General features: G+C 36.0%; 4 protein-coding genes across 8 annotated transcripts; 1 reads left to right on the top strand and 3 right to left on the bottom strand.

Annotated features, from left to right (window-relative positions):
- Positions 1 to 279: 279 nt before the first annotated feature.
- LOC147274267 (Pentatricopeptide repeat (PPR) superfamily protein) lies at positions 280 to 5,416 on the bottom strand. Of its 2 annotated transcripts, XM_086227845.1 has the most exons (12): positions 4,879 to 5,406; positions 4,354 to 4,517; positions 3,974 to 4,051; positions 3,798 to 3,877; positions 3,379 to 3,463; positions 2,237 to 2,656; positions 1,851 to 1,958; positions 1,427 to 1,494; positions 1,171 to 1,258; positions 1,008 to 1,079; positions 877 to 930; positions 280 to 688 (listed from the first exon to the last, which is right to left on the bottom strand). In XM_086227845.1, exons 1-12 carry the CDS (start codon positions 5,285 to 5,287, stop codon positions 608 to 610), a joined length of 1,707 nt encoding a protein of 568 aa, XP_086083971.1. In that variant the 5' UTR covers positions 5,288 to 5,406; the 3' UTR covers positions 280 to 607. The 2 variants fall into 2 exon arrangements, 1 of the variants encoding a protein (XP_086083971.1); XR_015119641.1 differs by lacking the exons at positions 280 to 688; positions 877 to 930 and having other exon boundaries at positions 1,064 to 1,079; positions 1,384 to 1,494; positions 4,879 to 5,416.
- Positions 5,417 to 6,837: 1,421 nt separating this feature from the next.
- On the top strand, positions 6,838 to 9,686 carry LOC147274266 (cytochrome b561 and DOMON domain-containing protein At3g61750-like). The gene is made up of 5 exons (XM_086228322.1): positions 6,838 to 6,990; positions 7,024 to 7,168; positions 8,166 to 8,568; positions 9,011 to 9,297; positions 9,396 to 9,686. Exons 1-5 carry the CDS (start codon positions 6,893 to 6,895, stop codon positions 9,684 to 9,686), a joined length of 1,224 nt encoding a protein of 407 aa, XP_086084448.1. The 5' UTR covers positions 6,838 to 6,892.
- Positions 9,687 to 10,262: 576 nt separating this feature from the next.
- On the bottom strand, positions 10,263 to 14,356 carry LOC147274265 (uncharacterized). Its single transcript, XM_086228551.1, has 7 exons — positions 14,156 to 14,356; positions 13,742 to 13,808; positions 13,580 to 13,644; positions 13,376 to 13,465; positions 13,164 to 13,300; positions 11,192 to 11,246; positions 10,263 to 10,790 (listed from the first exon to the last, which is right to left on the bottom strand). Exons 2-7 carry the CDS (start codon positions 13,806 to 13,808, stop codon positions 10,578 to 10,580), a joined length of 627 nt encoding a protein of 208 aa, XP_086084677.1. The 5' UTR covers positions 14,156 to 14,356; the 3' UTR covers positions 10,263 to 10,577.
- Positions 14,357 to 15,411: 1,055 nt separating this feature from the next.
- Positions 15,412 to 24,036, bottom strand: LOC147274264 (uncharacterized). 4 transcript variants are annotated; one of them, XM_086228550.1, is made up of 14 exons: positions 22,745 to 22,884; positions 22,517 to 22,628; positions 22,349 to 22,431; positions 21,811 to 21,874; positions 21,611 to 21,728; positions 20,941 to 21,095; positions 20,745 to 20,791; positions 18,051 to 18,130; positions 17,003 to 17,140; positions 16,540 to 16,577; positions 16,400 to 16,450; positions 16,133 to 16,300; positions 15,939 to 16,051; positions 15,412 to 15,707 (listed from the first exon to the last, which is right to left on the bottom strand). In XM_086228550.1, the coding sequence occupies exons 1-14, from the start codon at positions 22,867 to 22,869 to the stop codon at positions 15,584 to 15,586; spliced, it is 1,416 nt and encodes a 471-aa protein (XP_086084676.1). In that variant the 5' UTR covers positions 22,870 to 22,884; the 3' UTR covers positions 15,412 to 15,583. The 4 variants fall into 4 exon arrangements, with proteins under 4 accessions (XP_086084676.1, XP_086084673.1, XP_086084674.1 ...); XM_086228547.1 differs by lacking the exons at positions 15,412 to 15,707; positions 15,939 to 16,051; positions 16,133 to 16,300; ... (2 more) ...; positions 17,003 to 17,140; positions 18,051 to 18,130 and adding an exon at positions 23,977 to 24,036 and having other exon boundaries at positions 20,457 to 20,791; positions 22,745 to 22,905; XM_086228548.1 differs by lacking the exons at positions 15,412 to 15,707; positions 15,939 to 16,051; positions 16,133 to 16,300; ... (2 more) ...; positions 17,003 to 17,140; positions 18,051 to 18,130 and adding an exon at positions 23,843 to 23,972 and having other exon boundaries at positions 20,457 to 20,791; positions 22,745 to 22,905.
- Between the last annotated feature and the right edge of the window lie 690 nt (positions 24,037 to 24,726).

Here is a 24,726-nt window from a genome sequence, read left to right as displayed (position 1 = left end):
GTTATTTTCTTGTGTTTAATGAAAACAAAGATAACAAATTATAATTTTGGTAATTTTTGTTTCATCATCAAGGTCATAAGCATTCCAGATTACTACTCATAAGCACTCCATATTACATCAAAGTCAATTAAAGTTAATAATAATGATCTCTCCTTTATAAAGAACATTCAGAATTTTGACACACCAAGTACAATGAAACAATATCCAAGGCTTTATCTATAAACTTTCATAAAAAATAGGCTTTATCTATATCATATAGGAAAATGAACAATGAACAAATGTGGAACACTTACAAATGTGGTGATTGATTGGAAATTTTCAATGAACAATGTCAGTTATTCTCCATTTACATAAAATGCCTTAAACTCCAAGGTTTACCCAGTGCCACTAAGTCGGTGTTCAGCAGGACCTGAACAAGCAGCACCTACCTTCTGGGGTCAACATCCTCCTTCCCCACAGTCATGACTCATGCCCAATATTAATTTCTTTTGACATATGGCAGGGATTGTTAAACATGCTATGCCGTTCAGCATTGTGCCTGCCCTTTGATTGATCCAACCAAAGAGATATTTTGGAGTAACAGTATGATACACAACATATGAGGATCCTACCCCTGTTCTGTGGGTATCGGTTGAGAACTAAGAAGTCTTTCTGCCTCATCATTTGCTTCAACTTGTAGTCTCCATCTCTGTAGAGAAAAATAAATGATTAGAAGAACATAGAACTTGCACAGAATAGTGCAAAAAGAGAGATTCAAGATCTCTCTCTCAAGAAGTCAGCCTCCAAGTATCCTATAAAAGAGAGGCACCTAACACTTCTTTTGTTTGAGTCGTTAACTCACAAAACAACATAGGCTTTCCAAGTCAAAGGAGATACCTCTTCAAGATTTTCTAGCTCCATAGTTTGCTCTATTTGTTCAGCAATATTTTCCTGCAAATAAGAATCACCTAGTTAGCTTGTATGAAGACATATCAAGGGGAAAAACTATGTAATAAATATGGGCTTACCACATTGCTTGCTGCTTCAGCAGCAAGAACATCAGAGTCCATTTCTACCTCAATTTCAATCATGGAAGAAATCTGAGACATGGACAGCATCACTAAATTATTTGATGGCAAAAACAAAATTTTGGGGCGGGGTGGCTAAGTTGCGTCTATGAGAAAGCCATACTCTTGCATAGCTGTCAATCAGTTCAATTCGTCCCCTGAGAGAATTTTCCAAGCCTTCTCGAACCCTTTTGACTCTACTTCTTCGAGCACTAGATATAATCATATAACAAAAACATTGGACAAGTGAACTTCAGACACAGAGACCTTCAATGATCACTTTATAGTTGCCACACTAAAAATCAATGAAGCATAAGAAAATGTCATGTAATCATACTGATTATTAAGAAAGTAAGAGTAATAATGTCAGAGGGTTTCACCGATAAGAAGGCTCTCCAACAGCGAAAATTTTGTTCTCAAGTTGGCACATCCGAGCCAACATCCAGACCTACACAGGAAATAAGTTAACTTCTTCCATACATCTTCAAGCCATTCTGTTAACTCATGCATGAAAGGCAAAGTTCAATATGTGACTGGTGCCACAAAATTGTTGAATGACATTGCTTCTGTCACAAGTGCTGTGATGAATAGCCCTCAAAGTTACACTTTTAGAAGATTTCTTCAGAAAATCATACTTCATATAAGATTTCTAGAAATTAGGTGACTTTTTATGATCATAAAGTCTACTCACTTGAACTAATTAATTCTAAAAAACAGAAAAGAAAAAATCTTCATACGTGTCAGATGCTCCACTGGAAAAGTTTACTACATCACAGTCACAACTAAACTAGATTAGAAGCTTACCTCTTTTTCTGCAGCTTCTTTTAGGCCCTTTATACGAGATTGGAGTGTGTCATATTGAGATAAAAGTTGCTGCTTGATAGCAACTGTATCCACTACTCTCTGAGGAAGCTGACAAAACAATCAAGTATATATTTCTTGAATGGAATATACAGAAACATAAAAATCATGTTATATTGAGTAAAAAAACTACTTAGTACAGCATCTAAATTCACTTAAGAATTTAGAAGTTCGATCCTCAATACTTGTAAAGAGGTTGAACCAATCACATAATAGTCCTAAAGGGCCTGAAACCTCAATAGCATGATTTTTTTTCTTTCCATTTCCAGAAGGGGTATGGGAATCAACAATTACAGATTACATAAAGAAAATACTAGTTTACTGCTTACACGATTCAATTGTGGGAAAACCAACGTGTTCAGAGTAACTCCAACAGCAAGAGATGCTACAGCAGCAACTGAAAGGAATTGGGGGAGGCTGGGGTCTATAACTCCAGATGCAGCATTTCCAGTGGCCAAAACAGCAACAATTGGAAAAAGGAAGGAGGGATTAGTTACTGACGAGCCTCCATCTTTTATTGGAGCTCTTAATAGTTGTGACTCCCGGCCATCTTCATGGTTTGTAAGGCAGATAGGCTCCCCAGGGTAAAAATTGGGGGCCTTCGGTCTAAATTTCAAGGGACCCACCTCTCTATAAACACTTAATGGAGCTGCTAGAGCAATGGTTACCCTTTCTCCTTCCTGTGCTGGGAGATCAACTGTTTCAGTAGCAAACCTGTGTGTACGAGCCATTGCAGAAGGGGTTTGTACCTGAAAAAGGAGAGGGTAAGAATAATGATTAGGATATGGCCAGTTCTATTCCAACCACCCTAAATTGCTGAGTTGACCACCCTATTTCAAAATTCCAACTTTACCCTTAAAACAAAAAATTTCAATTTTGTTCGTAAGGTCATTCGACAATTATCTACCAAAATATTTATGATTATTCGACAGTTATCTACTGAACATTGGTGAATTATTTCGGTGGATAACCACCGAATGAAAATGAAAAAGGCATTCGACAGTTATTTGTCAAAAAATTTGTATTTATTCGACACTTATCTGCCGAACATTGGTGGATGTTTCGGTAGATGACCACCGAATGGATCTGGGTGATTTCATCATATTTTTGCAATAAAGGGTAAAATAGGAAAAAAGTTGAAAAAAATATATTAAGGTGGTCAACTCAGCAACTAAGGGTGGTCTGCATAGCTTCACTCTTAAGATATAGAGTAGGTGGGAACTGATGAGTTTTATCATATAACAATTTTATTTAAGAAATAGAAATCTGCAAAGGTTCCAAATTGGGCTAGGAATATCATGCATCTGAAAAAATTCAGAGTTTCACAAAGCTTCTTTCAGTTGGCCAAACAACAAATAGGATCTTGCAATGAGTATCTGACAGTTTCCCATTACATCTTTTGTCAATGCAAGACATAACCAAATAATCAATGGAACGGGCAATTGAACATTCAAAATAAGTAATATTATACCACAATGGAGTGAACAGCAGCAGGGATCCTTTGCTTCATTATTTGCAGGAATCTTAGTCCCCTTTTCCAAGCTGGAACATCCATGCTGCGTTCGGCAGGAGGAGATCCTTAGAAAAAGTCAATATACCAGGATCAACACCACACGCATATATAGATTGTGTGATTGACGTAGAATTAACATATGATAAGTTTTTATGTATATACCAATAATAACACTGTAATTAGGTTTACAAGTCTGTGGATGGACAATGTGTAAGTGTTATAAGTTATAATTATCTATAGCCCTATGGGGACCTGAGAGCAAGATCATCTTTTATACACTGGTTACTGCAAATGCTTTTGCCTGTGTTTACAAATATAGAGCAACTACAGAGATCTAATATTAACCAGATAAAACAAAAGCGAATAAGTAAGCCAACCTGATTTCTTCTGACTCAATACTAACTATGCTTCCAGAAACAAGTTCGTACTGGTAGCAGCACTTTGCACACGATGCTATCTGCACAACATTTGTGGCATGAGCATCACTTTGAACAAATAATCCAATTTTACGTATTCCTCAAAAAATCAGTTTAAAAGATTTTGTCATGCGTACCTGAATACCATGTTGCGGTTGTGCAACAGCAACAGCTATCATACAGCTTGGACACCTAACAACCTTCCCAAATGGAACCTGGAAAGCATCCATGAAATGGCAAACACATTAAAGTCAGTCAGATGGTTTTCACATGTGGCCAAGACAAATTGAATAAAGGAAAAGAAGACAATTAAAGTGCATACAATGATTTGAGTATCTTATTTCCCTGACTACCAGTTTCAGGAATCCAAGAATTAGAGTTCAATAAATTAAAACTGATGTAGCCAGCAGAAATTAGTGAGAGACAGCCAAAGCTAGCAATTATGAGTTGATCTTACAAATTATAAGTTTAATTGCTCGGGGCAAAATCAAAATAGAAAAACAAGAACTGCTTTTACCTCCTCAGCCGGTGATACTCCCACTCGACAAATATTGTTGATCACCATAAGGGCATCAGAAACCCTCAGTGATGCAGCGAGACCCAGAACTAAAGATGTGTAAACACGTACATCAGGTCTGGACCACTTCCACCTCTCAACAAAAGGACCATTTTCATTGACACCTACCAGAAAACAAGTGATCAGGAATTTCAATGCCCCTAATTTCCACAAGTACTGTTCTAAAAAACAGCAGATGATATTAGAAAATGAAATTCAGCAGTGAAATTAATACAAACTCATCCATAAAAGAAAAAAGAAAAATTCTTACAAACACACATATATATCTAAACCCCAAATTGGCACAAAGTTCAAATGCTCATGTGGTTCTTGCTGATTATATATTCAGCAATGCTGTTAGGCAAGTTTTGCATAGATGAACATAAATGGACAAGCCCATTTCTTAATGACATCCAAATTGAAATCTTCGAGTACTCTTAGTGTTAAGTGACTCTTCAATCATATAAAAGCCAAACAAATGAATACCTTGATCGAAGCTCGCACGCATTCCATAGAAAACAGAGAGAGCCAACTCGGGGTTGTTCCTTTTAAGGGCAGCCGATATAATAGCACAACAATCAGAAGCGCTCACCAAACCACCATTCCTCTCAGACATTTCGGCGATCATCTGCAGTGCTTCTTGGGCATCTTTAGCACCCGAAACTCTACTCAGAAACTCCTCGTCCAAGAGCTCGGAGACAGAGTCCTCTGCCAGCCCACTAGCACTAGCAGCAGTTTCGCTCTCACCCAAAGACGCTGCTTTTCTCTTGAGGATCTTCGAGAAGTGGATGGAAGTCAGGCTTCTGAACAACAAAGCGGTGGTGGGGTTGGCGGGAATGGGGAGAGGTGGAGAAGAGAGGCGAGAGAGCCATGGAGAGCTCAGGTTTAGAGCCATGATCTGAAATGGGGTTCTCGAACCGAGATTCGAGAACGAAGCTAATAGGCTATATGGTAATGGTGGTCTGTGTGTGTGTGTGTGTTGTGGTGATGAAGATGAGGAACGAGAGGTGGTTAGGAGTTGGGACTAGGGGACAAGACAAGCGACAGGTATGGGGAGTCATAGGAATTTGACGTGCGTGATGGTGTACAAAAACAGAAATTTGAGCAAGTATAGTGAGTCATAGGAAAGATTGGGTCCACCATTTAAATGAAATTCACAAACAAATTGAGTCGAGCTAAGATTTTTTTTAAGTTCAAGGCTTTAAGCTCGAGTTTGTTTCATAAATGAATTGAGCCGAGTCAAACTCAAACTCGAGAAAAAACACATTTGGGTAGAGCTTTTGGTTAGATAAATGTCATTCAAGCTGAACTTGAACACCTTAATGCTCGGTTTGTATTAATCATCTAGAGTATGTTTTTTTCGAAGAAATCATATAGAGTATGTTAAGTGTTTTATCTACGTACTAACCTAGGATATGTTAAGTGTCTTATAAAACACGTAGTGCATGTATGTATCTTATTTAAGGTTGATTTTGCATTCAACGACTTCGAACATTCATAATAAGTGCCTATTTTTCTAAATGTTTAATTTTGAAACAATATTGTACACTGTATCAACATAGAAAATATAAATAGATCATCCTATTTCATTGTTTTGAGTAGCGATAATCTCCAATTGTGTCTTTTTATTTAATTTCATCCCTAATTCAGTTTGCAGTTGGGTTTTTGATCTTCAAATCCTAAACCCGGGTCACACACACACACTCTCTCAATCTCCTTCCTCTTCTCACAAGATCGAGCTAGCTTTTCTTGTTTAAAACCCTTGTAATATTGTATATGAGGCTCAAATCTCACACTTATCTAATATATCTTCATTAGTTAGATTGATTATGTATGTATTTGAGTTTGAAATTATTTTTACTATTACTATTGTTATTATAGGAGATGATCTAGATGCATTGTTAAAATGTAGATATATAGAGGCAATTAATTAATTAAGTAATTAAGTATAGGAGGCAGCAGAGACGTTGTTGACCTGTTCTACTTGCTCTCTTTATATCTGGTGTGTAGTGTCACATCTGTTTGCGGTCATGAGAGATAGAAGAAAATTGAGTGGACATTGGAGATTGGGCAATATTATTGCCATCTCTAACCCTAATTGCAAGAAAATTATTGGCGGGAACCATGCATTGTATATTGAACCTTCCAAGCTCCAACTATGGCAATCCGGCCATCATCATCTTCATCCATGCATCTTACAATTCAAACCCTAGGGATATTCTCACCACCTTTTCGTTTCTTCACACTCATTTTTCAGATCATCATAAACTGTATTTCATTTCCAACATCATAAAGTATATATTTCTTTTTAAAAAATAGAAAAAAAATTCATCAAGTTTCTTCTCTTTTTTTTTTCTTTTTTTTTTTTTTTTTATGGAGAGGTTGCACGTCTTGTTAAAGATTTAGTGATGAACATGGAACGTCACGGAATATTATAGATTTTCTTTCCCTTTTTTTTTCTTGTTTCGAATTCATATTGTAGATGATCATATGGTGATGAATGATGATGATGGGGAATTCAAATTACTTGATAATGTTTTTGTATCATGTATTGTTGATGATGATGATGATGATATTGTTTTTAGAGCCAAAGAAGAGGTGGTTGGTGAGTGCAAATAGTCAGGATGGAAGGATCGTGAATGCAAATAGTGAGCAGGATGGAACATATTTAGTGCCTAATATTTGTAAAACACGTTCCAATTTTCTTCTTCCACCCTATAATGATCTCCCAAAATTCATCTGTTCACCCCTTGATTGGCATGGCTTCACTATTGCTGTAAGTGACCTTATCTAATTATATATTCATATTAATTTATGTCTTCATGCATGTTAATTGACATGCAATTTTCTTTCCTAGCTTAATTTCTTTTCTCATGCTTAATTTCCTTAGTTTATTTTTTTTGGATGATTAAATTAATGTTTTCAATCGAATACATATCTATATATAATATAATAATAGGGTTGTTTATTTGGGGCTCCAGTTTTGCCAGGGTTCTTTCTGAAGTTCATGGTGTGGGATGCAGTTTTTCTGTTTGATATGCACTTGTTCTGTTTTTTCTTCTGTTTGGGGTGTCTGTTGAACTGTGCCCTTTTTTTTTTTTTGTTGTTGGCATGTTTGGAGTCTTTGGAGTTTGGACCCTTTCCACTTAGTTGTAACTTGTGAGTGTCATCTTATTAGCTTAATATATATTATACGTCGATATCTTGATAATTTTAAGTTTTTAGGTGCATAGGGTTATCTAATATGATATTAAAAGCTTTAGTTTGCAAGAAATATTGGGTTTGAATCCTCCATTTGAGCTTAAGTTGTTTAGGTACAATAATTGCCTAAGAAAATAGGAATTAAGAGTTAAAAATGGGCTAGAAATAGTGATTGAGGTGGGCTGAAGATTGGAGTTAGGGTGGATTGGGTTCCAAGGGGCTCTAAAATCTACTTAGAAAAAAAATTATGGGACAGCTCGGATTATATCACGGCTAGTTAACAGTCATTCTTTTTTTCACAATTTCACACAGTATTACAATGAGGAATTGGTCATTGGTGATTAAGAGAAAAAGGAATAAAAATTCAATATTGTGTCAAGGAAAAAGATACACCCCCTCTTATTTATATATATATGTATATATATATATACACCAACCTTGTTAAGGAAAAAGATTATGGCATTTAATTATTTACCTTAATATGTGTTTTAATGATATGAATTTTGATATGGTAAATTAAGACATCCTAACATTACCTTTTTTTTTTTATGGAAATGTGCAATATTTGGCAGTTCCGTCAAGAGGATGCAGTGGTTACAATTGTAGTATCGGGCATGGATGCTTTGAGTTGGGTCGGAGTCGGAGTGTCAAAGAACGGAAAAATGATTGGTGCGAGTGCCCTGGTGGGATGGATGGGGGGTAAAAATGGAAACACAAGCACTATAAAGCAGTATTCTTTAGAGGGTCACTTCAATGAGCAAGTGGTACCAGATAAAGGTGTTTTGAAATTTACCAAGAATGCCCCTGTCCTTGTTGTTAAAGACAGAGTCATTTACTTGGCATTTCAGCTCCAGTTTCCTGAGCCTCTAGGTCTTCAACCTTTTCTATTTGCCTATGGAGATGGAAAGCCTGCTGCCAACAATATTTTACCCAACCATGTTTATAGAACCGCCATGGCTGTTGATTTCCAAAGAGGTTAATCTTCTCATAGCTTGTCCTTCATTGTTAACGTTAATAGCTATGAGTAGTATTAGAGGCACAAACTATTATTCAAACTTTTTAAAACTCAATTAATGTGACAGTTTTTTTATTTGTTCAATAATTGGATTCATTATGGGCTCTATTTATTTGTAGTAACTAGTAAATAAGAAATTGCCATGTCATTTTTATAAATAAAAGTTGAGATAATAGTTAGTGTCTCTAGTATTATTGATTTTGTACTTGGATTTCTCATGCATTGGATTGCATTTTAGTCAATATGGCACTAAATTATAGTATATAGAACCTTACTTTTCCAATGCATTAATGGAGAATTGGAGATGGTCTTAAAGTTGGTGTTAATTTGTTCATTTAATCTTTTGGGTTATTTAGGTTTTTCAACTTGATGACCACTAACCAATATGATTCATGGATGCAGGTACTCTGTCTCTTGGTTTTGTAGACAGAAAAAATGTGAAGATGACCCATGGACTGCTGTCTCTTATTGGATGGGGCACACTGCTTCCAATAGGAGTAGGCATTGCAAGATACATGAGGGACTGTGAGCCTCTTTGGTATTACCTTCATTCTTCAGTTCAGTTTGTGGGCTTCTTTGTGGGGCTCAGTGGTGTGGCTGTTGGAAAGACACTATATGATCTCTTACATGCTGACTTTCAAACCCACAGATCCATTGGATACTTGGTGCTTGCACTCACTGTTGTTCAGGTCCTTTGTTTATTTCTTTCAGCTCCTCCTTGTTGTTCCATTTTTATTTAACTTTCTCATTTTGATGTTGTTATTGGGGGTGTACTTGACTTGATCAGGTATGTCAATTCATTGTGAGGCCAAGAGAGAGCTCCAGGGTCCGGCACTACTGGAATGTGACCCATCAATGGGTGGGGAGACTTACTATGGCACTTGGAGTTGTCAACATTATCATTGGGCTTTATGTTGGGAATGGAGACAAAATGTTCAAGACAATATTTTGGTGTATTATTCTTGTTATTGTTGGCGCCGTAATTTACATGGAACTACGGCTGCTGCGGAGGAGGACTAGAGAGCCAATTAACAACTTCTCTGACCCTCCTCTTTTTCAAGTTACTCCAAACCCTTGAGTTAGATCACAGTTTTTTTAAAAAAAAATTTGGGACATGAACCCTTAGGTGACTTGTAAACATTACTTTGTTAGAAACACATTTTTCTTTTCAGAAACGAATGGTTTTAATTTCTTCTCTTATTTTTTTAGTATGGACATCTTAACGTATGGTAGAATCTTCCCTAGATATTGATCAATAAGCCACATTCTTGGTTTTGATTAGCAAACTGGGGGAGAAAGAAGTCATAATCTGGTACGTTTTCAAAGTACAGAATGTCACCTTTATTCATCAGGTGGTCTGAATGGGAATTGTCTTCATTCAGTTTCAAATTTTATGGAGCCAAAGAACAAAATGCAAGTTTAACATTCTCATCTTTTGGTAACTCTAGACAACGAGAACGGTCTTCAGTTCATCAATATCTAAAAGTCGGCACCAACCAAAAATCCACCAAATCTTACGAGACAAAACTGTGTAATGCACGCTCAAGGCTTGATGCATAAATGTTGTCAAACTAAATTTTGTTGGACAGGAGAAAAAAAAAAAAAAAAGAACAAGATACAATCAAAGGGATAACAAAATGTTGTGGACAAAATGTTGTGGAAGGAAAATCGTAAAACAGATTAGATGATATCAAGAAACAATGGTACATTTGAAAGCAAAATGTGGTTACTACTATATACATTGTTAAAACGAAATGGGTACAAAATGTTGCAAAGCATAAAAAAGAGAAGAATAATGGCAACAGAATCAAATAGCCCCAATATGTTTGGCATACGAGCACCCTTCAACAACACAACTTGCATCTAGACAAAGTAAGATATCAGTTCCAGCACTAGTAGTCTTGCACCAAGAAACTAAAAAGAACCCCTTTGGATCAATGGCCAGAGCACAACATCTGACGTGTATGAATTAGTTGCCAAATCGTCTGCCTCTTCCCCAAGGGGGCCTCTGCTGGCCTCCCCTATTATTACGTTGTACGGCATTGTTCTGGCGTGGTTGGGCTGCTCTCATCCTTTGCTCCTTCATATTTGCAAACAGCAAGTCGAGTGTTTGAGGCCTCTGCTTAGGCACTGCATTCTCTTGCTGCCGATGCTGCAACTGATGCTGCTGCTGCTGTGGCGGCTGAACACCAAATACAGACTTCATAAGAAACATTCATCGCACAGCATCTCATGGTGAGATATTATTGTTGTTCGGATACAGATGAACCACTAATACTACCAGTCAAAAACCATTTCTCAAATATAATTTACTATCAACTAAGGATATACATAAATGGAACTCAACAGAGAGCACAATGGTTGTTTATAATCCAAAGAATCCCAGAGCTTCACTATATTGTCGAATTGTTACAACTCCATGAACAACTTAATTGAAGCCACATTGTCATTGGCCAAGCCAATCATTACCACCAGGACTATATGACTCCCACTCATTATCTATTACTTAAATACAAAAGCTACTAAAACCAAAGTATGTTGAAAGAAAGCACCTAAAGAGGTCAAAATGAAGTAGAATTATACCTTGGTACCAAAGCCTCCATTTCCAGTCCTTCTCTGAGGAAAAGGAGCACCAGCCCTGCATCCAGAGAGAGAAAAAATGGTTGAACAATTGAATAACATGTACTTTGAAATAGCTAACTTAGACAACAGAGACGAGGGCTATCCAGTATACTTGTACCAACACCAAGTAGCAAGAGGAGCACAAGAAGATATCCGTTCAATTGGATGAGTTTAAAATGCCTTACCATAATAATTTCTATACATAACCAATTAACACAAACCGTTTGATGACACAACAGTGAATGGAAAAATGATTATCTCTCAGCAGTGTGGCTCCGTTTTGTTCTGTGAAAGCTCTCACTCTCTATCCACAAATCACAATCTGAATTCAATCCTCACAAAGGAAGTGCTTTCTCACAGAAAGCCTCAAGAAATTAACTTCACGCAGCAACAGATTAGATGAATCAAAACAGAGGGTTTATTCCCCATTCTATTAAATGAACAATCCATTTCAATCAAACGGCCAAAATGCCTTCCCCAAGGAACTTCCAATCCCAGCTTAAAAGCAGGTAGACACATCGTGACTGGAAGACACAACAGCTTCTCTTGAAAGACAGGTTATGGTTCTCCAACCACTTGTAGACCACAAAATATACTACCAGGTAGACACAGCTGCCAACCACAATAAAAAATTTGAATAGCAAGTCAGGGGCATAAAGCTGCCCCTACTTGAGATTTGTCAACTGAACATTCATCCCCTTTGGTTGTCCAATGTAAAAAAAAATTTGCTTTACACAAAAAACCTGAAACACAAGAACTGTGCTTAGTTTTCCTTTACCAATCTGGAACAGGTGCTTGGTTGGCTAACCATCCCTTTTAATTCCATCCCATTGCACCATCTTAAAGCAGATGAAACTCAAACATCCATTTAGAAGGCAAGAATGATCAAGAAACAAAGACGAAGGTGAAGTATCAGTCAGCTTAACTAGAAAAAGTTAAAGGTTCCATCAGTCAGAAGCCTCCTGAAAACCCTATCTCTCATAACAAAGGAAAAGAACCCTCCAATATTGCCCTCCCATATCATAGACATCAGGATTACTTATTTGCAAGGCCAACAACTGAAGATAACAAGATAACAAGACTAAAGAAAAATGGATGGACTAGCTGGACCAATCACATCCCAAGAACTAGTGATTTAACAGCTTGCAGGAAAACCAGCATATTCAGCATGAACTGAAAAACTTAACATAGTGATTATCTTGACATCAGAACGACTCGACCGCAAAGCCACAGAATATGTGTCAACTCCAAAACCACTTAGGATAACTACAGTAACATCCACTTTTTTTGGAAAAGAAGCTGAATATGTGTCAACTGCCAAACTGATTATGTAACTTGATCCAGGTGGGTACTACTACTATCAAACATAGAGCCACTAAGAATGCACAATGATTACTAGTCCTCTGCACATGTGCTAGCCAATGTTGCATGGCAATGATGCGACATACTACATACTAAACAGTGTGCACTTTTTTCATCTCCTGCAAATCTGGCCCCTGTCCACATCTTATAATCCCATCATTGAACAGTCATCTCAGCCCACACAACTCCAGTTCCCAGTAAGAATATCCACAATGATATAGCACCATTCAACATTTGGTAAACTTTGAAGATCACAAACAGAAAATTATAACGCAGATATTCTATTCTGGATGGCATCTACAGAAATTATCAACACTTTCAAACACTCCCAAATTGGCTGCTTGTTGCATAAACAAATCATATGCAGGAGTTCCAAAATTATGGGAGTTGAAATGTTTTATCTGAAGCACATGGCAGAAGGACATCACTAATATAGAAGCACCAATATTTACCTGTAGCAAGTTCACATTCAAATACTTCAATTAGATGCCAATTATAGGGACCACCCTAAGAACTGAAAGCCAAGACACATCCCAAGATTCAGAGATCTATCGGTTTATATAAAGAATACCTTGCTTTCCAGTTCGGCACCCGGTTCTGATTGAAAGCTCTATTGCGAAGAGGAGCAACTGCTGCCTTCCGTGCAACCTCAGTTGCCATAGGAAATTGGTTTGCCTGGAAATTTGACCTTCTCTGAGCTAGAACCCCCTGATTACCATATGTGACTATGAGCATAAATTTCAAATAACTTGACAATTCACCTTTGCAAAATTATTCCCAAACCTGTCTAAGAGATGATTGTGCGTTCATGAAGCGCCGCAGCTTTGTTGGTTTATCTTGAGTAGCACCATTAGCAAAATTCTGACTTTTATTCTGCAAGGGGACATATATTATACTGCCATTCAAAAATTTAAGCTACAGAAAAAAAGGTTTTTTTTTTTTTTTTATTATAAAGAAAGAAAGAAAGACAGAAAGATTGAAACTTACCGAAGCCCTCTGCTGCTTCTTACCAATGCCCTTGGGTTTATCCTTCGACATTTTAATAATGTCATCTACATTATCACACATTGTATCACGTTATCACAAACAGGAAAAAAAATACCATGAATAATCAATATAACACCGACACGCGAAGGCTGAAAAGAATACCTAATGTCATGTCCATCTTCTTCTCAGTAAGAGCAATTGCTTCGGTTGTAAGTGGTTTGGTCGCCATCTGAACAAAACATACAAATAAGTCTACACATAGAAATTGACAGAAAAAAAAAAAAAACAACTTAACAACAAGAAATACTAGATGCAAAATCAATTAAAAAATTCATGAAAAAAGGGGTTTCTTTTCTTCGAAAATTCGAAATACACCAAAATAGACTTCTTGGTTGCTAAGAAAGCAATAAAAATCACAGCTAAATCTCAGTTCCATTATCGGAGCATAAAAACTCTAAATTACCAAAATCACATCCGACCTTCAAGTTGTCAAGCAAAATCAAAGCAACAGAAGCAATACAAAAACATTCAATCCTTTTACACAAAGTTACAGAGGCATCAAGAAGGAGAACTTACCGAATTAGAGAGCAGAAATTCGATCGCAAATCGTAAATCGAACGGAGATGTCGGACGAAATTAGGGCTAGGGCTTAGAACGACACACAAAGAAAGCAATTCCTTTCGTGGTTTTGCGAAAAGAATACGCGTAGGTTGACCAAGGTCTTTGTCTTCTTCTATTTATAGAAGGAAGCTGGGTTTTATCGGCGGACTTCAATTGGGAATCCAATGAGAGATAATGAAGTTGATTTAAATAGGGTTTTAAGTCCGTCTGGCTGGAACCACCGTAAAATATGGCGCGTGCTCACGTGACGGGGAGGTATTTTCTAAGTATATCAGGGTACATGGACTCGGATATTTTTATTTTTCTCTTATTTACTTAAAGTCAATATCGAATTATCGACCAATTAGCTTTATGTAAAAAAACAAAAATCTAATAGTTCACCTTAAAAAACAAAAATAAATAAAATAATGTTGCATATAATCGTGGCCCTTCAACTTTCTGCTAGTATTTAGAAATTTAAAATCAAAGTTTGCTTTTTTTTTTTTTTTTGGTCTCAACTTTCACGTTAAGATATGTTAGACCAGAAAAAAAAAGGGGAACCTCAAAACTTTGAGACACCATGGTCCGAATCCAATCTACATGGGAATGTTTTAAGGTGCACATTTTTTTAGAATGTCTTAAGGTGTACATTGGAATGGTAATATATAGGTGATGAGTTTGATTTGAACATTAATTGGAACTTTTAGCTTACAATATACATGTATCAATTTGATGTAACTTAATAAATAACATGAGTTAATGTCAAGTTATTTGACACGATTAATCAAAGATGGGTTCACCTCCACTTGTAAAGGGGTGACCCCTTACTTACAAAGGGTAACATTGTTATTTTAAAGATTTAGCATTTCCACGAGGACCGCGACAGAAAAAATTTGCAGCCAATTATTCAGTTTGACCATTGTATGCTGATGCTCCTTGCAGGTATGATTCTACAGCTCTGCTTGATATGAAACTGCTACCTAGTTCACCTCAATCCCAAAACATGCCAATGGAAAGAATGTTACAGCTATGGAATTAGGTCAATTACACAATGGCGGGGAAAGGGTTATCAACTATAAAGCTACTAACAAACTACCAAAACCAAAACAAAGGCAGCTTGCATTGTCTTCATGCATTTTCATGTCAATGTTCAGATTGAAAGTTAAAATTCGGAGTCGTCGACTAGTGTACAAGTAAAAGAAGTAAATCAAGTAACACATGTTTCCACAGAATTGAGGAAGCCAAAAGTGGATTATTTGAAATTGATGAAGAATTTTATTCAGTAAATAGCAACAATTTCACTCACCTCGATGGAAACAATTTTATTCTAACAATAACCTCTACTATCCCACTCTTCTCGTGGGACCCTACATTGCCGGAAGATCATAGAAAACAAAAATTTCATTAGTTGACTCCATAGATCCACTTCTCTGCATTGCTGGTGTAACTAACAAGCTCATTTGGTTTAAACCACAAATTGATTTCGTCCTTGGCAGTCTCCGGACCATCACTTCCGTGGATGATATTTCTGCATGGCAAAAGAATAAGCAAACAGATTGTGACGACAAAGTGATGCATGCAATGCAACAGCATAACTATCACACCAGCCCAATTTAGCCGGTTGAGTCTAAAAGTTAGAATTGGAATGAACAACATCAGAGTTGAAAAACTCAACAGAGGATGTTGGTAATGGAATATAATTTAAGAAGTGAAGGACTACTGCGATAATATTTTCAAAAACTCAAGTTCAAGCTATTACCTTCCTACAACAACAGCTAGATCACCTCTGATAGTTCCTGGTTCTGACTTTTGTGGGTCTGTAGCTCCAATGAGCTTTCGGCCATACTTTATCACTCCCTCTCCTTCCCAGACCTGTAAGAGTTAAGAAAATGAGTTTGGCCAGATGAGATGAAAAGTTCTTGTCATATAGAGATGAATTCTAGTTCTTCTAACCATTGCAATAACAGGGCCAGAGCTAAGGAAGTCACACAGGCCACTAAAGAATGGCCTCTCCTTCAGATCATGATAGTGCTTCTGTGCAAAATCCTTTGAAGGAACAACTACTTTTATGCCTACAAGTTTAAAACCCTTCCTCTCAAATCGAGATATGATTTCTGCAATCTGGAATAAAAAAATAAAGGCTTAGTAAAAAAAAGGATAACAGCTATAGGACATAGGACATGCTTCAGGGAATTAACCCAGGTTAAATGGTTAACTTACCAGTCCTCTTTGAACTCCGTCTGGCTTGATGGCAATGAAAGTGCGTTCCAACTGATTAACGAAGAAAAGCTTTATAAATTGAATGAAAAGAAATATAAATAAACAGTGAACAAAAATGGAACAGAGGGTATTCAAAGTACCTCCGCAGCATGAACCTCCTGGTCCAGGAGCATGTACGCTAGAGATTTAGAGAAAAGATAACAACAAAGTATTAGGATTATAGTTTATGAAGACTATGCAATTAAAAGAATACAACAGGCCACATGCTATTACAATGATATTCTTCTAATTTCAATAATTGCAAGACGGTAAAAAGCTCAAGGCCTAAAAGATATAACTGTTTGAGAGCATAACGGAATCCTTCAAGTATATTTGTTACAATTCCAAACTAGGTTATGCATTGCATGTTGACAGAGACCAATTACTAGGAAATGTCCCAATTGGGTTTTTCATGTGCATTCATTGGTAGTCTAGATGCACATTGTATGAACTCAGATATGGAAAGGATATACAACATGAACATATTTTGTATTTATTGTTTAAAAACACAACATGGTAAAAAGAAGAAAAGGAAAACAAAAATTGAGTTTTGTTTTTCTATACCTGCTGCTGGAATGGCAAGAGCTCCTGAAATCCATCCTCTAGATGCATTTTCAGAACCAGCTCTTCCAAAATTTGAAGCTAATAAAGACGCCTTTCCCCTGACCGATACTGCTGCCGCAGCAGCTACAGCTCGCCCTTCTGCAAAGAAGACAAGTTTACACACTGTTCTGCACAAGAATGTATGCGTACTTTTTTTCTTCTTTTTTTTGCTATGAAGATGTATGCAAACATTTCATATACACAACTAACACAAGTACCATCCTAATTTTTTGGTTGGAAAAAATAATCAAGAATGTTAAAATAAAGATCATATTTTGAGTGTAAAAGGCTTGACATATAAATATATAATAACCACACATATAAAGGCACAACAAAAAGCACAACCTTGATATATATAATATGAAACATATATGATATAACTTCATATACTATTATAAATCATTACAAAAATCCAATAGTTAATAGAAAAACATACCATGCGCTAATTTTTAAATAAAAATCCAAGAAATTAATAGGAAATATATATATATATATATATATATACATTTACTTGCTTACTTTATTATATCATTGGATTTTTTTAACATAGAACACTAGTACACTACTCACCGAGGATCACAAAATCGATACTTTTCAACCCATTGAACCAAAATTTAGTAAACTGATATATAATTTATTGGGATCTACAGCATCCTGAAAAATATCAGCCGTCCGTTTGTGGATCCAACAAGATCGGTGACCCGCTTAAGTCCAATTACACGTGGATCGATAATGTCAAATCAACAGTAACAAAAAGACTTGCAAATTAAACCCAATGATTACAAGAAAAAATTAATCAATGATTACGTAAAAAGTTATGATTTTGTGACGGAAAGCAATTCCTGGAAAGTAAAAGGCTTAAAACACACAATCTAACAAAAACCACTCATTTTTATTTTGACATAATTTTTCAGAGATCGGCGATCTAGCTCCAAATTTGTGGGAAGAACCAAACAAACACGAACAAAAAAATGGAGAGGCAGAGTGGAAATGAAAATTGAAAAGTTACCAGAGTAAAAACGAGAGCTGCCCTTTTGAGCAGAGACGAAGGACCTGGCAGCTCTGGAAGCGGATCTGTAAATCTGAGAGCTCATTTTCAATAGCTGAAAATGCAGAGAGAGAGAGATGAGTTGGGAGAGTTTGGGAGAGAGAGAGAGAGAGACAGTGAGGGGTTGGGGTTTTGGTGGTTATAAGTCAAAGGCTATCCGAAGTGTGCGGGAGCGAATGTGATACGATGCGTAAGAGCCAACTACCGGTTTAATGGTTTGGACTGGAGTTAGTCCTGTTGGGCTTCGCTGAATGCCGGGTAGGGCCCGAGAAGAACATCTCAAAAATCAACAAAACAAAAAGAGAATTTCACTTTTGACTTTTGAGTAATAAGAAAACAATAAATCTTTATTGGAAAAACAAATCAAAGTTCAACTGTTCAAGACAATAAAATTATAAATAAATGCTATTTTTTCTCACAAGCCAAAAAAAAAAAATTTAAAATTATATATTCTTAAGAGATCTCATTTTAGTTAGACTCCTATAATGGTTATTTAAGATACAAACTCATAGAAAATATAAAAGATTGGACCAAAGCATTAAGGTGCAGTTATTCAACGAACACCAACCAGAAAATGTTTTTAACTTGTTCACCAAATAAAATGTGTTTAAAAATTAAAATGGTTCTAAAATAAATAAATTTTGCTTTTGTTAATTAAGGGCCTAAGGCCAAGCATTTTTTAATTAAAGAAAGTAAAAAATGAATAAAGGGAACCTTCTCTTTTTCTTGGCCCTTTTTGTCAGTAGAAAAAAGGGAAATACCGAACTAGGAAACTTCACTCTTTTCTAGTTGTCTGTGTTTGACTGTTTTGCATGAAGGGAAGCTTCTTTCTATCGTAATACCTGACGTACATGTTGAGTTTTGGGCTTACGGCTTACCTGAGTTAAAAATTAAAAAAATTAAAAAAACCTTTCTACCCATTTGGGCCATAAATGCGTTAACAATTCTGTTAATTAGATCTAAATAAATTTGTTAAATAAATTAAATTCTTAACTAAACCATAAGCCTATAGGTCATGCATCCATTAAGATTTTTTTTTTCTTTACACATCCATTAAGATTGAAATACTGATATGATTACTTTAGTGGTATTATTTTCCATTGTATTGAAGATGTATGAAAAGATTATCCACCCTTATTTTTAAAAGGAAAAGAGGTATCACCAAGCCAAGAAAAACTCATTAACAGATAGAAACTATAGTTTAATTACTCAAAAAGGTTACACTTATTCCTATCATATCTCCTTTTGGCATATCAAGGGATAAAAAAATGGCATATAGCATAAACTTTTGGTGATTTATGCCCACCACCATAAACTTTTTGTGTGAGTATGTGTGTGTGTGGGGTGGGGTGGGGGGTTGTTCCTTGTCTGAAATGATTGAATCTGCTTTATTAGGATGCTTTGATACACATGGTCCAGAGATTTAATGAGTGGCTTATGTTCTCCAAAGCAGAAGAGCTCCAAAGTGATTGTTGAGTTGAGCCCAAGTGCCCAACCCAACCCCAAGACATGAGCTTTGCCTTGCGGCACCCAGATTCACTTGGATCTTAGCCAAAAAAAAAAAAAAGATTCAGTTGGATGGTTTAGTTATTATTTCATTTTAGTTTTCTGGAAAATTATGTGAAAACGATTTTTAACTCTTCAATTTTGTTTGATTCACTTTTTCATTACTAAATTATAAAGTTTTCCTCACCAGCTATAATTGTTACGTAGTTTTCTTTTCCAAGAAGACACGAATGTTGGTGATGAGGCAGACATTGGTAACTGTTACAAAGCTGTATTGGGTTGCCACAAAATTTCTCCAATGGTCCAATTGCTTTTGCCTGAATGAATCTTTCTCTGGCAGTTAAGCTATGGCAGACGCAACCAGCCAACCATTATTTAATTCTTTCATTGGGAGATCTAACTTGAATACCAAGCTTTTATTAGCGTGCCATCTTGCATAAACCAATTTGCTACGCATGTGCCATTCAATATTATTAGGTGGAGGAAGTGAATTGTGTTCATGCTATTTGTGCATCATTAAAGAATATTCTATATTCTTGGCCAAAAAAAGAAAAGAATATTCTATATGCTTTTTTTTTTTTTTTCTCAAGTTGCCATTATCAGTTTTATAAAGAAATAAAAAGACAGGCATTATGATTATAATAATCAAACAAATTAAATGAAAGGAACATGTAGTGATAATCAAAAAGACTTGAGGAAGATTGAAACATTTCCCAGCAGCAGAGGAGGTTGCAGAAACAGAAACAAGATTATGGGCATGCAAGTTCCAGTACATTTTTTTCACCTTATAACATTGAATGGGAATGTTGTGCTTGAAGACATTTTAGTAGTATTTACATGGTATATAAAATGGGCAGTTCAGATGCTAAAAATGCTATATTAGGTCGATGAGCTTATGCATCGGTCAACTTCTAAAATAAGCCTCAAACATCTGTATTAACATTGCTGCTTCAATTAGATGCTATTCTTATGTACAGAAACGTATGAATGAATTTAATGGCAGCAGCACAGTCAGATTTTGTTTGGTCTTAACATTACAGTCAGATTAACTACTTCTAGTATATGTCTAAATTTCTACCTATTATAACTTACTGTTACTAAAGTGTATTTTACATCCCACATGAGCCATTTGGAGCTGTGGCATCAGACTCCCCCAATTTGCAGTCGGCTCTTAATGCTGAACACCAAGAGTCTACCTGAGAAAAAGAGGGAAGAAAGGTAATCTTGAGATTGATTATGCAGAACTTGACAATTTGGCACTAAGCAAAAAGAAAAAGGAAATCTGCATATCATGAACTGCCATAGCATTAAGAAAAATGCATCACAAAGCGAAAAACTGTCTTACCTGTGCCTTTGAAGCACTTGAGCACTCATATCTCAGTCCTTGACGAGTTAAGATATAAATAGCATATTGAGTTCCTTCGTCATCTCGTGTAAAGCTTGGCAAGGGACCTATTTCAACAATATCAGATAACAGGGCAGAGTCTTGAGGACTAAGATCTGAAAAAAAAAAAAAAAAAAAAAAAAAAAAAGCTCATCAGTGACCAGATTATGTTGAATTCCATTGGGAAATAATACTGGTAGGACATCATGATGAATTCAATATATGAAATCCAGGGCCTGTGAGATGCAGACCCAAATGTTCCATGAAAGGTTATTCTCTGCTTAGCCCAACATCCAATATCAACAATCCTAACAAGTAGCTAAACAGAATTTTCGTATGATCTTCTTAATTCTGAAAAAAGAAGATGTGTAGATTAAAGGAAATTGAAATTTGATATGCAAATCTTCTAACAACAAATTTAATCAATCCTTTGTCAAAAAGGTGACAGTTTTGAAACTATACATGATTCTTTTATGCAAAGTCATGAAAGATCAAATAGAGACAATGCAGGCTATGGCTATTTGACTAATAAGAGAAAGCCTTCCATACTATTATTCCTTATTTTGACAGGTAGTAAACACTCAAAGAAAACACAATGCAATCATCAAATGCTAAAAACTTGATTATTTACCTGTGGAAAACAAATAGAAGAAAATGCACGTCCCTTGTAAGACAACAAAGCGAGGAAGCCAGTCATCAACATCAGTATCATCAAGGGGAGGAGGTTCTCCTGGTAGTGCTGTCCACCTCTATTAGAAGGAAAAAAGAAAATATGAATAAACCATAATTGGCACCAAGCACAAAGTACAGATTCAAAGTAATAGTCATTACAGTCCGGATGTACAAATAGCCAGAGAGACGAGCAGATCGCAAGATTTGATCAACGTGTTCCAATCTGCAAAAGATAAAACATAAGCCTTCCATTGTTGATACGAAAAGGACAGTTTTTAGCTGAAATTGCAGTTCTTTGCAAATAACCTATCCCAAAAGGAAAACAGAGCCCAGTCTAGTCCCCAAAACTGTATAAGAATTCTGTTCAAAACCAAAAATGTAGATAAAAATAAGCCTTCCATTGTTGATACGAAAAGGACAGTTTTTAGCTAAAATTGCAGTTCTTTGCAAATAACCTATCCCAAAAGGGAAACAAAGCCCAGTCTCGTCCCCAAAACTATATAAGAATTCAGTTCAAAACTAAAAATGTTCAAACATTTTTGGCCCAGACTTCATCCTTTCATTGTGTTCAGAGTATTTATGATAAATTGAGCAGAAGTTAACCAAAATGCCAAAAAGACTATAAGTGCCACTAATATGTAGTTTTATAAAAAGTACGTCACGTATCAATGGTCAAGCATCAAGTTTAATCCCTTACTGAGCTTTTAAGTGAGCTTCCTTCTCTTCTAAATCAGCAAGCTCTGAACGAAGTGATTCTACTTCTGCAGCAGTTAGCACAACCTGCCAGTTAAAACCATTCTAGTGGTCAGGAACATGGAAATTTCACAAAAACCAATTGAGAAACTGCACAAGCTAGTCAACCAACCTTTTCCTGACCGTCTGTGCTAGAACCCCATGGCATCCTCGGTAGACTAAATAAGTTCAACATGTAAGCTGCACTTCTTAACTTTTTCGGATTCCACATACGGCTATGGGACCTATGCTACACCAGATAAAGCAAACTGAATAAAAACTCAATGCATAAACTCTCAGTTTATATAATCTTTTTGCTTCGCTTTTATCCCTTGTCATTCGTTATTTCAAAAAGAAATACCTCAAACAATTATCAGTTTTTGGCCGTGAAACAGATGGAGCTTTGTCTTGAAGAGTGTCAGTACTGGGTTCAGATGCTTTAAAATGATCTGGGATAATCCTTAACTTCCCAAGACCATCATCCATGAAAACTTACTTTCACTTCTTGAAGAGGCTGCAAACCTATGTCCATAATATGATAATGAGATGAGAAATGATAATTCAACATCCATATGATAAGAAACTGTAGATTAGCATTCTATAATTTATTCATCCAACCACAACATTATAATCTATACAGGCTATGAAGATATATTGCAGACTGGGCAGATAAACATTTATTTTTTCAACAGATTAACTGAATGATATCAATAATAATATGGAAATAAGGTATGTTTTTCATATTTCATACATGTAATTCAATGCTGAAATTCTATCAATGAAAAAATATAGAAAGAAAAAAAGTATGTATAAGCATTTTATCTTGCCAAAACCTCGAGATAACATCAAGGAAATTATATGTATGGGATGGAATAGCTTGTTTTTCTCTAACCATTATTGCAGAGGGATCCAACTTAGCCCAACTCAACAAAGCCTCAAATTAACTACTTTGAGTTACCATAAAAATCCTTCTTTTGCCTTCGATCTGCTCCATTTTTATCTTTATCAAGAGCTATCCTTTTAGCTTTTCCCTGTTCTTGCACTCATCATATAACCACGCAAAAAGCTATTCTCATCACTCAGAATAAATTACAGCAGATCCACAACCATATTTCTCCTCATCCTCAAGATAAAAGAAACCATATTGTCTTAAAAACTTGGATTTCAATACCTAAACTCTATCTAACAAAAATTAATAAATAAAACCCATAATTTTCCACTAAACGCTTAATGGACCTATCTAATCTCAATACCACCAAAATTTGAGATATTACATATGGGGGAAAAAGAAAACGAACAAAAATCCATGATTTGAAGAGCACACCACAACAACAGGAATCTACTAATTTGCATACAGTTCAATCAAAAGGGTAGGGTCTCAAAAAACTTAATATTCCATGAATCTAATAAGAAAATCACATGGCACTAAAATTCTTCCAAAAACAAGATTAAAACTTACATGAATTCATGGACTGACCTTAAACATATTGAGTATGTTGCAGGCTTGCAGCATAAAAACAAAGAGATACTTTGGAGAGAGATAATGGTATTTAATAAGAAACTAACAGCGAAAGGAAAAGAGAGGAATCGTACCCGTAGAAAGAGACTTTTACAGAAACAGAAGCTGAATGGGAGGTCCTTGAGTTGTGTTCATGAAAAGTGTTTGACCCCAACCATGTTGACTATTCGGTAATATAGTATCTCAGTTCTAAATCTGAGATGACTCTTTTGCCCCTACCAATTACCAAGGGTCCAAATCTACAAGACCATGTTTTACTTGTTACGTAGTCGTAGATTATGGCCTTTATGCTGTCCTTCGAGTTTGGCTTTGGGTCTTGTGCTTTTTTTTATTTTTTATTTTTTACATTGATTGGTATATCCGTATATAATTATATATGCCACATGGTTTGTCATTGGCGATAAGATATATGATAATTAATTAGCCTTGGATGATTATGTTCCAATAATATCTGTGATCCATGATTATCCGCCAGGTATTTCTTTTAGACTTACTTAATTAAGGCATGACAGATTTTCTAGGAGGAGAAGATAGCCATCAACATAGGATGATACATTGGATTCCACTAAGTACAATGTTTACCCTTTACACCACTTCTCGCACTAGCCGCACAGACACCGTATATTTATGCACCAAAAATCTTTCCATAACAATCAAAATCATGTACAACTTTGTGTTTTACAATTACACAAAGTATCAAGTACTATCAACTAACTTATGTTCCTCAACACTACCAAGTGAGCCGAGAGTAAATGCTTATGATGCTGGACCAATATTAGGAGACTTGTCCTTGATCCAGCGATCGGACGTCTCCTGATTTGAAA

This window comes from Dryas octopetala, chromosome 9 (genome assembly GCF_963921425.1).
Source record: "Dryas octopetala chromosome 9, drDryOcto1.1, whole genome shotgun sequence".
Classification (NCBI taxonomy): Eukaryota; Viridiplantae; Streptophyta; class Magnoliopsida; order Rosales; family Rosaceae; genus Dryas; species Dryas octopetala.
This window is presented reverse-complemented; position numbering and strand designations above follow the sequence as displayed.

Excerpts from the sequence above, each read along its gene's own strand:
- LOC147274264 (XM_086228550.1), bottom strand. The coding sequence starts at position 22,869 with ATGGATGATGGTCTTGGGAAGTTAAGGATTATCCCAGATCATTTTAAA. Across the intron at positions 21,096-21,610 it reads CTTCTATTTGTTTTCCACAG|ATCTTAGTCCTCAAGACTCT; the intron begins GTAAATAATCAA and ends TTTTTTTTTCAG. Across the intron at positions 17,141-18,050 it reads CAGCTCTCGTTTTTACTCTG|AAGGGCGAGCTGTAGCTGCT; the intron begins GTAACTTTTCAA and ends TCTTCTTTGCAG.
- LOC147274266 (XM_086228322.1), top strand. The coding sequence starts at position 6,893 with ATGATGATGATGGGGAATTCAAATTACTTGATAATGTTTTTGTATCAT. Across the intron at positions 8,569-9,010 it reads GGCTGTTGATTTCCAAAGAG|GTACTCTGTCTCTTGGTTTT; the intron begins GTTAATCTTCTC and ends TCATGGATGCAG. Across the intron at positions 9,298-9,395 it reads TTGCACTCACTGTTGTTCAG|GTATGTCAATTCATTGTGAG; the intron begins GTCCTTTGTTTA and ends TGACTTGATCAG.
- LOC147274265 (XM_086228551.1), bottom strand. The coding sequence starts at position 13,808 with ATGGCGACCAAACCACTTACAACCGAAGCAATTGCTCTTACTGAGAAG. Across the intron at positions 13,301-13,375 it reads CACAATCATCTCTTAGACAG|GGGGTTCTAGCTCAGAGAAG; the intron begins GTTTGGGAATAA and ends TATGGTAATCAG. Across the intron at positions 10,791-11,191 it reads ATGGAGGCTTTGGTACCAAG|CCGCCACAGCAGCAGCAGCA; the intron begins GTATAATTCTAC and ends TTTGGTGTTCAG.
- LOC147274267 (XM_086227845.1), bottom strand. The coding sequence starts at position 5,287 with ATGGCTCTAAACCTGAGCTCTCCATGGCTCTCTCGCCTCTCTTCTCCA. Across the intron at positions 1,495-1,850 it reads AAGAAGCTGCAGAAAAAGAG|GTCTGGATGTTGGCTCGGAT; the intron begins GTAAGCTTCTAA and ends TTTCCTGTGTAG. Across the intron at positions 1,080-1,170 it reads TGATTGACAGCTATGCAAGA|ATTTCTTCCATGATTGAAAT; the intron begins GTATGGCTTTCT and ends TCCATGTCTCAG.